Source organism: Oncorhynchus clarkii, chromosome 28 (assembly GCF_045791955.1).
Source record: "Oncorhynchus clarkii lewisi isolate Uvic-CL-2024 chromosome 28, UVic_Ocla_1.0, whole genome shotgun sequence".
Taxonomy (NCBI): domain Eukaryota; kingdom Metazoa; phylum Chordata; class Actinopteri; order Salmoniformes; family Salmonidae; genus Oncorhynchus; species Oncorhynchus clarkii.
The window spans coordinates 38,131,785-38,144,023 of NC_092174.1; the positions used below are offsets into that span (position 1 = coordinate 38,131,785).

The window sequence follows — 12,239 nt, forward strand, 5'->3', positions numbered from 1 at the left end:
ACACACACACACGGACCCCTCGCCCCCCCACACACACAGAACCCCTCAACAGACGAGGGAAAGTCAGACCCCTGAACAGAATCTCTAGGGAAGACGGGACACATTTAGAATCCAGAGTTCAGCTTAGTTTTCTATTTTCCTTTCCATTATTGCAAAAAGAACTCAAAAGACAACCCCATGTAAATACATGTGACTACTACATCTACAGGAATGAATCCTCCACATGAACACCTAGGACCAGCTCTGAACAGTTGTAAACATACTAAACAGAGTGGCAGGTAGCCTAGCGGTTAGCTTAGCGGTTTGCCTAGTGGTTAGCCTAGCGGTTAGCCTAGCGGTTAGCCTAGCAGTTAGGAGCGTTGGACCAGTAAACGGAAAGTCGTTAGTTTGAATCCCCAAGTCGACAAGAAGGAAAATCTGTCAATGTGCCCTTCAGCAACGCACCACACCCTAATTGCTCGGGATAAGAGCTTTTGCTAAATGACTCAAATGTAAGCGCAGTCCTGAACATGCTACTACTGTATGACATGTGACAAGTCATCCCTACTGGGGACATGCATCATAACCAGATGGTCATTTCCCTTTCAGTTCTTGTGAGTTGAATTGACACGATTGACATGTTAGTTGAATTTACATCTGATTTCTCCATTTATATATATGCCCTGCTCTTCTCTCCATCTCTCTCTCCTTGACTCAACCTCCCATTCTCTCAGTGTTCAGGTATGGTGGGCTATATTCTCTCCATCTCTCTCCTTGACTCAACCTCCCATTCTCTCAGTGTTCAGGTATGGTGGGCTATATTCTCTCCATCTCTCTCCTTGACTCAACCTGCCATTCTCTCAGTGTTCAGGTATGGTGGGCTATATTCTCTCCATCTCTCTCCTTGACTCAACCTCCCATTCTCTCAGTGTTCAGGTATGGTGGGCTATATTCTCTCCATCTCTCTCCTTGACTCAACCTGCCATTCTCTCAGTGTTCAGGTATGGTGGGCTATATTCTCTCCATCTCTCTCCTTGACTCAACCTCCCATTCTCTCAGTGTTCAGGTATGGTGGGCTATATTCTCTCCATCTCTCTCCTTGACTCAACCTCCCATTCTCTCAGTGTTCAGGTATGGTGGGCTATATTCTCTCCATCTCTCTCCTTGACTCAACCTCCCATTCTCTCAGTGTTCAGGTATGGTGGGCTATATTCTCTCCATCTCTCTCCTTGACTCAACCTCCCATTCTCTCAGTGTTCAGGTATGGTGGGCTATATTCTCTCCATCTCTCTCCTTGACTCAACCTGCCATTCTCTCAGTGTTCAGGTATGGTGGGCTATATTCTCTCCATCTCTCTCCTTGACTCAACCTCCCATTATCTCAGTGTTCAGGTATGGTGGGCTGTATTCTCTCCATCTCTCTCACACACTTGTCTTTTACTCTTCCCCTTCCAAATGTGGACAATATACTGCAGTGTGTGTGAGTGTGTTTGTGTTGTGACTGCTGCAGGGTCCCAGGCAGCCCACTTGACCTTGGGCTTTACGAGTGCTTCTGACTGCCTAACGATGCCTGTTGCCTTGGAAACCCCCAGGCCACACGAGCCGAGCGCAGACAGTGTTTTTGAGTAGCAACAGGGGGGTTTCTGTGTGTTTGCTTGCTTGCGTGTGTGTGTGTGTGTGCGTGCGTGCGCGCGCTCTGGCTGTTTACAAATATCTTCCCTGATCTGCATGAAAAGCACACAGTATGCGTCTCAGAACATGATATAACATAGTTATTACAGGAATAGCGCTGTTAGCTGTCCCACTGCTTACAGTATCTAATGTAACATAACAGGGCCTGGAGCTTTAGACAGAAACGGTATTGCCTCAAAATGATATGAACACTAATACACTATTGTATTGACTATAAAAGTGATGGTAGATTATACAGTACAGTGATGGCAGATTATACAGTACAGTGATGGTAGATTATACAGTACAGTGATGGCAGATTATACAGTACAGTGATAGCAGATTATACAGTACAGTGATGGTAGATTATACAGTACAGTGATAGCAGATTATACAGTACAGTGATAGCAGATTATACAGTACAGTGATAGCAGATTATACAATACAGTGATAGCAGATTATACAGTACAGTGATAGCAGATTATACAGTACGTTGCAGGTGAAGTAATGTTCATCCAACTAGTGGTAGGGTCTCCCTCAGAGTGGTAAATATTTAATGAAGGTCCTGATTTTCACATGACGTCTGTTTGTACTACATTACTACATAGCTTACTTGCTACGTAACACATAGGGCAGAGAAAGGATTTACGGAGAGCGAGGGAGTTAGAGAACGAGAAAGAGAGAGGGAGAGAGAGAACGAGAGAGAAAGAGAGAGGGAGAGAGAGAAAGGGAACGAGAGAGAGAACAAGAGAGAAATAGAAGAGAATGAAAGAACGAGAGGGAGAGACAACAAGAGAGATCGAATGAGAAAGAGAACTAGAGATAATGAGAGAACGAATGATAGAGAACAAGAGAATGAGAGAGCAAGCGAGAGAACGAGAGAGAACAAGCAAGAGAACGAGTGAGAATGAGAGAGAGAGAGTGAGAGAGAATGAGAGAGAGAGAATGAGAGAGAGAATGAGAGAGAGAGAATGAGAGAGAGAATGAGAGAGAGAATGAGAGAGAGAGAGAGAGAGGGAGAGAGAGAGAATGAGAGAGAGAGTGAATGAGAGAGATAACTAGGGAATGAGAGAGAGGGACAATGAGAGAGAGAGACAATGAGAGAGAGAGACAATGAGAGAGAGAGGACAAGAGTGAGAGCGACAGCGAGAGAAGAGTCCCCTAAGCAAGCTGGCCCTGGGGCTCTGTTCACAAACACAAACACACCCCACAGAGCCCCAGGACAGCAGCACAATTAGACCCAACCAAATCATGAAAAAACAAAAATATAATTACTTGGCACATTGGAAAGAATTAACAAAAAAACAGAGCAAACTAGAATGCTATTTGGCCCTAAACAGAGAGTACACAGTGGCAGAATACCTGACCACTGTGACTGGCCCTAAACACAGAGTACACAGTGGCAGAATACCTGTCCACTGTGACTGACCCTAAACAGAGAGTACACAGTGGCAGAATACCTGTCCACTGTGACTGACCCTAAACAGAGAGTACACAGTGGCAGAATACCTGTCCACTGTGACTGACCCTAAACAGAGAGTACACAGTGGCAGAATACCTGACCACTGTGACTGACCCAAACTTAAGGAAAGCTTTGACTATGTACAGACTCAGTGAGCATAGCCTTGCTATTGAGAAAGGTCGCCGTAGGCAGACATGGCTCTCAAGAGAAGACAGGCTATGTGCACACAGCCCACAACATGAGGTGGAAACTGAGCTGCACTTCCTAACCTCCTGCCAAATGTATGACCATATTAGAGACAAATATTTCTCTCAGATTACACAAACCCACAAAGAATTCGATAACAAATCCCATATCTATAGGGTGAAATACCACAGCGTGTCATCACAGCAGCAAGAAGTGTGGCCTTTTGCCACAATGAAAGGGCAACATGTGAAGAACAAAAACAATTGTAAATACAACCCATATTTTATGTAGATTTTTTCTGGTGTGGACACAGAGTGCAAAGACAAAGTGAATTACTCCAATCCGCTTAATCACTGGCAGAGGGGGCTGGTGTGTGAAACTAATTTAAAGATGGTTTAGAGTGTGTGTGTGTGTGTGTGTGTGTGTGTGTGTGTGTGTGTGTTAGAGACAGCTGATACTCTATAGGTCAATCCCTCAATGGTTCACTGGTTCAGTATGACATCACCACGTCAGACTCTCCAAAGGGGAGGGGAGAGATCATGTGACACTATGAGGTAATAATCCCATAGAGTCAGTTGTCCTCTTCTCCCTCCCAGCACCTAATTCTCATCGACTATTCTCTTTCATTCTGCCTATGACTCCTCCTCCCCGTTCAATGATCAGATATGTTGCAACACTTGATTTGACATTTTAAACCCAAACTAAAGACAGTCTGTCCTCACTATTCTGTTGCACTTTTAAGTGGACTTAAGACACGGTCCCTGCCGTGGCACACCTTAAAGTGGACTAAAGGTTAGCCATGAAAAGTGTTAGTCATAGCGGATATCCCACCAAAGGGTTGCCATAGCAATAGAGAGTGATTCATAGAGCATGTCAGGCTTTCACACCTCAGCACACCGCTGCCTCTCTCTGCTCTGAGTGAGTGAGTGAGTGAGTGAGTGAGTGAGTGAGTGAGTGAGTGAGTGAGTGAGTAAGTGAGAGTGTAAGAGTGTGAGAGAGAGTGAGAGAGAGAAAAAGTGTGAGAGTGAGAGACAGTGATATACTGTAGAAGTGAAAAAGTGTTGCATCATGCATATGTGAGTGTGCGTGTGTGTGTCTGTGTGTGTGTGTGTGTGTGTGTGTGTGTGTATGTGAGTGTACGTGAGTGTGTGTGTGTGTGTGTGTGTGTGTGTGTGTGTGTGTGTGTGTGAGTGTGTGTGTATGTGAGTGTACGTGAGTGTGTGTACATTGAGTGTGTGTATATTGAGTGTGTGTATATGTGAGTGTGTGTATATGTGAGTGTGTGTACATTGAGTGTGTGTATATTGAGTGTGTGTACATTGAGTGTGTGTACATTGAGTGTGTGTACATTGAGTGTGTAGACATTGTGTACTCAACCAATACGTTTTGGTGAATTCTCTCTCCTGTGTTGCTACAGTCTACTGTTTAACTCTCTCCTGTGTTACTACCGTCTACTGTTTAACTCTCTCCTGTGTTACTACAGTCTACTGTATAACTCTCTCATGTGTTGCTACAGTCTACTGTTTAACTCTCTGCTGTGTTACTACAGTCTACTGTTTAACTCTCTGCTGTGTTGCTACAGTCTACTGTTTAACTCTCTGCTGTGTTGCTACAGTCTACTGTTTAACTCTCTGCTGTGTTACTACAGTCTACTGTTTAACTCTCTCCTGTGTTACTACAGTCTACTGTATAACTCTCTCCTGTGTTACTACAGTCTACTGTTTAAATGTCTCCTGTGTTACTACAGTCTACTGTTTAACTCTCTCCTGTGTTGCTACAGTCTACTGTTTAACTCTCTCCTGTGTTACTACAGTCTACTGTTTAACTCTCTCCTGTGTTACTACAGTCTACTGTTTAAATGTCTCCTGTGTTACTACAGTCTATAGTTTAACTCTCTCCTGTGTTACTACAGTCTACTGTTTAACTCTCTCCTGTGTTACTACAGTCGACTGTTTAAATGTCTCCTGTGTTACTACAGTCTACAGTTTAAATGTCTCCTGTGTTACTACAGTCTACTGTTTAAATGTCTCCTGTGTTACTACAGTCTACAGTTTAAATGTCTCCTGTGTTACTACAGTCTACTGTTTAACTCTCTCTCCTGTGTTACTACAGTCTACTGTTTAACTCTCTCCTGTGTTACTACAGTCTACAGTTTAAATGTATCCTGTGTTACTACAGTCTACTGTTTAACTCTCTCTCCTGTGTTACTACAGTCTACTGTTTAAATGTCTCCTGTGTTACTACAGTCTACTGTTTAAATGTCTCCTGTGTTACTACAGTCTACTGTTTAACTCTCTCCTGTGTTACTACAGTCTACTGTTTAAATGTCTCCTGTGTTACTACAGTCTACTGTTTAAATGTCTCCTGTGTTACTACAGTCTACAGTTTAAATGTCTCCTGTGTTACTACAGTCTACTGTTTAACTCTCTCTCCTGTGTTACTACAGTCTACTCTTTAACTCTCTCCTGTGTTACTACAGTCGACTGTTTAAATGTCTCCTGTGTTACTACAGTCTACTGTTTAAATGTCTCCTGTGTTACTACAGTCTACAGTTTAAATGTCTCCTGTGTTACTACAGTCTACTGTTTAAATGTCTCCTGTGTTACTACAGTCTACTGTTTAAATGTCTCCTGTGTTACTACAGTCTACTGTTTAACTCTCTCCTGTGTTACTACAGTCTACAGTTTAAATGTATCCTGTGTTACTACAGTCTACTGTTTAACTCTCTCTCCTGTGTTACTACAGTCTACTGTTTAAATGTCTCCTGTGTTACTACAGTCTACTGTTTAAATGTCTCCTGTGTTACTACAGTCTACTGTTTAACTCTCTCCTGTGTTACTACAGTCTACTGTTTAAATGTCTCCTGTGTTACTACAGTCTACTGTTTAAATGTCTCCTGTGTTACTACAGTCTACAGTTTAAATGTCTCCTGTGTTACTACAGTCTACTGTTTAACTCTCTCTCCTGTGTTACTACAGTCTACTGTTTAACTCTCTCCTGTGTTACTACAGTCTACTGTTTAAATGTCTCCTGTGTTACTACAGTCTACAGTTTAAATGTCTCCTGTGTTACTACAGTCTACTGTTTAACTCTCTCTCCTGTGTTACTACAGTCTACTGTTTAACTCTCTCCTGTGTTACTACAGTCTACTGTTTAACTCTCTCCTGTGTTACTACAGTCTACTGTTTAACTCTCTCCTGTGTTACTACAGTCTACTGTTTAAATGTCTCCTGTGTTACTACAGTCTACTGTTTAAATGTCTCCTGTGTTACTACAGTCTACTGTTTAAATGTCTCCTGTGTTACTACAGTCTACTGTTTAAATGTCTCCTGTGTTACTACAGTCTACTGTTTAACTCTCTCCTGTGTTACTACAGTCTACTGTTTAAATGTCTCCTGTGTTACTACAGTCTACTGTTTAAATGTCTCCTGTGTTACTACAGTCTACTGTTTAAATGTCTCCTGTGTTACTACAGTCTACTGTTTAAATGTCTCCTGTGTTACTACAGTCTACTGTTTAAATGTCTCCTGTGTTACTACAGTCTACTGTTTAAATGTCTCCTGTGTTACTACAGTCTACTGTTTAAATGTCTCCTGTGTTACTACAGTCTACTGTTTAACTCTCTCTCCTGTGTTACTACAGTCTACTGTTTAAATGTCTCCTGTGTTACTACAGTCTACTGTTTAAATGTCTCCTGTGTTACTACAGTCTACTGTTTAAATGTCTCCTGTGTTACTACAGTCTACTGTTTAAATGTCTCCTGTGTTACTACAGTCTACTGTTTAAATGTCTCCTGTGTTACTACAGTCTACTGTTTAAATGTCTCCTGTGTTACTACAGTCTACTGTTTAACTCTCTCCTGTGTTACTACAGTCTACTGTTTAAATGTCTCCTGTGTTACTACAGTCTACTGTTTAAATGTCTCCTGTGTTACTACAGTCTACTGTTTAAATGTCTCCTGTGTTACTACAGTCTACTGTTTAAATGTCTCCTGTGTTACTACAGTCTACTGTTTAAATGTCTCCTGTGTTACTACAGTCTACTGTTTAAATGTCTCCTGTGTTACTACAGTCTACTGTTTAAATGTCTCCTGTGTTACTACAGTCTACTGTTTAACTCTCTCTCCTGTGTTACTACAGTCTACTGTTTAAATGTCTCCTGTGTTACTACAGTCTACTGTTTAAATGTCTCCTGTGTTACTACAGTCTACTGTTTAAATGTCTCCTGTGTTACTACAGTCTACTGTTTAAATGTCTCCTGTGTTACTACAGTCTACTGTTTAAATGTCTCCTGTGTTACTACAGTCTACTCTGTTTTGCCCGCCCTCTGCTGACGCCATTTTATGAGTTTTCCTATTTTTTCAAACACTTGCTTTAATATTATTTTTGCTTTTATGATGAAACATTCACATAACAGACTACCCCTCCTTCCCTCTCTACCTCCTTCCCTCCCTCACTCTCTACCTCCTTCCCTCCCTCGCTACCTCCCTCCCTCACTACCTCCTTCCCTCGTTCGCTACCTTCCTCCCTCCCTCACTCTCTACCTCCTTCCCTCGCTACCTCCCTCCCTCCTTCCCTCCCTCGCTACCTTCCTCCCTCCCTCACTCTCTACCTCCTTCCCTCCCTCACTACCTCCCTCCCTCCCTCGTTCGCTACCTTCCTCCCTCCTTCACTCTCTACCTCCCTATCACACTGGCGCACTGCTCATTAGCTTTCTGTCAGTTTTGGTTTCTGTCTCCCACTCGCTCTCTTTCTCACTCGTTCTCTCTCGTTCTCTTCCTTTCTCGCTCTTTCTCTCTGTCTGCATCCTCCTCTGTCACATAGTTTCACTCTTCCAATTCTGGTACCTGTCTCCCCTATTTGACAATGTCCACCTCTCTCCCTAAATCTTTCACTCCCTCCCTTTCTCTCGCATCCCCTCCCCCCGCCCTTCCTCTTTTTGAGAGGGGTGTTTGTGTTCCACTATGATCAAAGAAGATTCTATACAGCCACCCAAACATACTCCCACCTACATGTATATATACAATAAAACACACACACACACAGCACGCACGCACGCACGCACACACTCATTACCAAGCTCTCACAAGCACACACACACACATTTGGGTTGAATCCTGACAGATGTGCTTCTGCAGAGGGATGGGAGATGTAGTGGGGTGAAGAAAAACAAAACAGGAAGAGACAAACAGGAAGAGACAGACCGGAAGAGACAAACAGGAAGAGACAGACCGGAAGAGACAGACGGGAAGAGACAGACGGGAAGAGACAGACCGGAAGAGACAGACGGGAAGAGACAGACGGGAAGAGACAGACAGGAAGAGACAGACGGGAAGAGACAAGACAGGAAGAGACAGCCCGGAAGAGGCAAACAAGAAGAGACAGACAGGAAGAGGCAAACAGGAAGAGACAGACCGGAAGAGACAAACAGGAAGAGACAGACGGGAAGAGACAGACGGGAAGAGACAGACAGGAAGAGACAGACAGGAAGAGACAGACCGGAAGAGACAAACAGGAAGAGACAGCCCAGAAGAGACAAACAGGAAGAGACAAACAAGAAGAGACGGACCAGAAGAGACAAACAGGAAGAGACAAACCGGAACAGACAGACAGGAAGAGGAAGAGACAGACAGGAGGAGACGGACAGGAAGAGACAGACAGGAGGAGACAGACAGGAGGAGACAGACATAAGGAGACAGACTGAGAGGAGGTGAGAGGGAGTGTGAGGGAGGGCGGTGAGAGACAGAGTGAGAGAGTGAGAGAGGAGGTGAGGGAGGAGGTGAGAGACAGAGTGACAGAGGAGGTACGGGTGGTAGAGAGAGGAGGAATGAAATAGTGGAGTGAGGGAGAGAGGTGAGAAAGGGAGTGGAAAAGACTGCAGCATTATAACATAGGCAGTTGGAAACAGGCCCTGTGACTGAGTTCAGATGGAGTTTTTCTAAAAGAGGAGAGAGAGACCATCTTCCCATCTGTCCACCAGTCCTCTGTTTCATCCTCCTTTAATTCGCCTGCTGTCTGAACAGACAGGCCAATCATTCAGGTCTCTGCTAAAAACAAACAAGAGTGTGTGTCTGTGTGTGCACGTGCAAGTGTATACTGCTTCTTACCTCCCTGAGTACCTGGTCAATGAGACAGGCAGTCTCCGAGGACACCTTCCAGGGGTCCTTCTCTTCCACCAGCATGGCGTCCAGGGTGCCCTTCTCCAGGACCACGTCGTATGAGGCGTCCGTGAAGGAAAGCTGGCGCGCGTCCATCTGGTGCCAGGTCATGCCAGGGCATGTGGCATCATGCCTGGCACTCATGGTGTCGATGCACACAGAGGAGTAGTCTATGTTGGTGATGGAGTGGTAGCCAGCATCGTACATGTCACTGCTCATAGAGCTGTTACCACAACCTAGGAGAGGAGAGAATCGTCAATTTCCTGATCAGTAAAGCCTAATCAATGCAACGCCATGGAAACGTGAGCAGTCATAAACCACACCGTCATGTTGGCCTGAAGACAAGAGGGAAGTATTTATCAATGACATCACCATAAGTTGATTAGAAACATGCGTGTCCTTCACTAGCTCTATGTCTGACAACACAAAAGGAAGTAGTGGGGGTAGTGTTCTTCACTAGCTCTGTCTGACAACACAACAGGAAGTAGTGGGGGTAGTGTTCTTCACTAGCTCTGTCTGACAACACAACAGGAAGTAGTGGGGGTAGTGTTCTTCACTAGCTCTATGTCTGACAACACAACAGGAAGTAGTGGAGGTAGTGTTCTTCACTAGCTCTATGTCTGACAACACAACAGGAAGCAGTGGGGGTAGTGTTCTTCACTAGCTCTGTCTGACAACACAACAGGAAGTAGTGGGGGTAGTGTTTTTCACTAGCTCTATGTCTGACAACACAACAGGAAGTAGTGGGGGTAGTGTCCTTCACTAGTTCTGTCTGACAACACAACAGGAAGTAGTGGGGGTAGTGTTCTTCACTAGCTATGTCTGACAACACAACAGGAAGTAGTGGGGGTAGTGTTCTTCACTAGCTCTATGTCTGACAACACAACAGGAAGTAGCGGGGGTAGTGTTCTTCACTAGCTCTATGTCTGACAACACAACAGGAAGTAGTGGGGGTAGTGTTCTTCACTAGCTATGTCTGACAACACAACAGGAAGTAGTGGGGGTAGTGTTCTTCACTAGCTCTATGTCTGACAACACAACAGGAAGTAGCGGGGGTAGTGTTCTTCACTAGCTCTATGTCTGACAACACAACAGGAAGTAGTGGGGGTAGTGTTCTTCACTAGCTATGTCTGACAACACAACAGGAAGTAGTGGGGGTAGTGTTCTTCACTAGCTCTGTGTCTGACAACACAACAGGAAGTAGTGGGGGTAGTGTTCTTCACTAGCTCTATGTCTGACAACACAACAGGAAGTAGCGGGGGTAGTGTTCTTCACTAGCTCTATGTCTGACAACACAACAGGAAGTAGTGGGGGTAGTGTTCTTCACTAGCTATGTCTGACAACACAACAGGAAGTAGTGGGGGTAGTGTTCTTCACTAGCTCTATGTCTGACAACACAACAGGAAGTAGCGGGGGTAGTGTTCTTCACTAGCTCTATGTCTGACAACACAACAGGAAGTAGTGGGGGTAGTGTTCTTCACTAGCTATGTCTGACAACACAACAGGAAGTAGTGGGGGTAGTGTTCTTCACTAGCTCTATGTCTGACAACACAACAGGAAGTAGTGGGGGTAGTGTTCTTCACTAGCTCTATGTCTGACAACACAACAGGAAGTAGTGGGGGTAGTGTTCTTCACTAGCTCTGTCTGACAACACAACAGCAAGTAGTGGAGGTAGTGTTCTTCACTAGCTCTGTCTGACAACACAACAGGAAGTAGTGGGGGTAGTGTTCTTCACTAGCTCTATGTCTGACAACACAACAGGAAGTAGTGGGGGTAGTGTTCTTCACTAGCTCTGTCTGACAACACAACAGGAAGTAGTGGGGGTAGTGTTCTTCACTAGCTATGTCTGATAACACAACAGGAAGTAGTGGGGGTAGTGTTCTTCACTAGCTCTATGTCTGACAACACAACAGGAAGTAGTGGGGGTAGTGGTAGTGGGGGTAGTGTTCTTCACTAGCTCTGTCTGACAACACAACAGCAAGTAGTGGAGGTAGTGTTCTTCACTAGCTCTGTCTGACAACACAACAGGAAGTATTATAGAAGAGCCTAGAGGAAGGAAATCTAAGGGAATCACAGTTAAGAGAGTGAATGATCTCTCTAATGGTCTTCCTACTACAACTTCAGACAGTAATTAAACACACACACACCTAAAGTTCTTTAAATAATCATTGAAACACACTTTAGCCAAAAAGTTGTCTCACACACACACACACACACACACACACACACACACACACACACACACACACACACACACACACACACACACACACACACACACACACACACACACACACACACACACACACACACACACACACACACACACACACACACACGTTTGCCTGCACCATACTGATGCAGCATGATTGATGGCTTCATTACAGGCAGGGGAGGCCTCCCCGTGACGGATCATCTAAACATCTAGGCCTCGTTTCCCAGCTGTGATGTAACTTAAAGGGATCATCTAAACATCTAGGCCTCGTTTCCCAGCTGTGATGTAACTTAAAGGGATCATCTAAACATCTAGGCCTCGTTTCCCAGCTGTGATGTAACTTAAAGGGATCATCTAAACATCTAGGCCTCGTTTCCCAGCTGTGATGTAACTTAAAGGGATCATCTAAACATCTAGGCCTCGTTTCCCAGCTGTGATGTAACTTAAAGGGATCATCTAAACATCTAGGCCTCGTTTCCCAGCTGTGATGTAACTTAAAGGGATCATCTAAACATCTAGGCCTCGTTTCCCAGCTGTGATGTAACTTAAAGGGATCATCTAAACATCTAG

At 44.4% G+C, this 12,239-nt stretch overlaps 1 protein-coding gene across 3 annotated transcripts in view; it reads right to left on the reverse strand.

Annotated features, from left to right (window-relative positions):
• LOC139387004 (endothelin converting enzyme 2a) overlaps positions 1 to 12,239 on the reverse strand; it is a 299,146-nt gene that overhangs the window by 152,593 nt on the left and 134,314 nt on the right. For 2 of the 3 annotated variants that reach the window (XM_071132944.1, XM_071132943.1), the window contains exon 3: positions 9,404 to 9,690. In XM_071132944.1, the coding sequence (XP_070989045.1) occupies positions 9,404 to 9,690 (287 nt within the window). The remainder of the gene's footprint in view (positions 1 to 9,403; positions 9,691 to 12,239) is intronic. The other variant, XM_071132945.1, reaches the window with a different exon arrangement.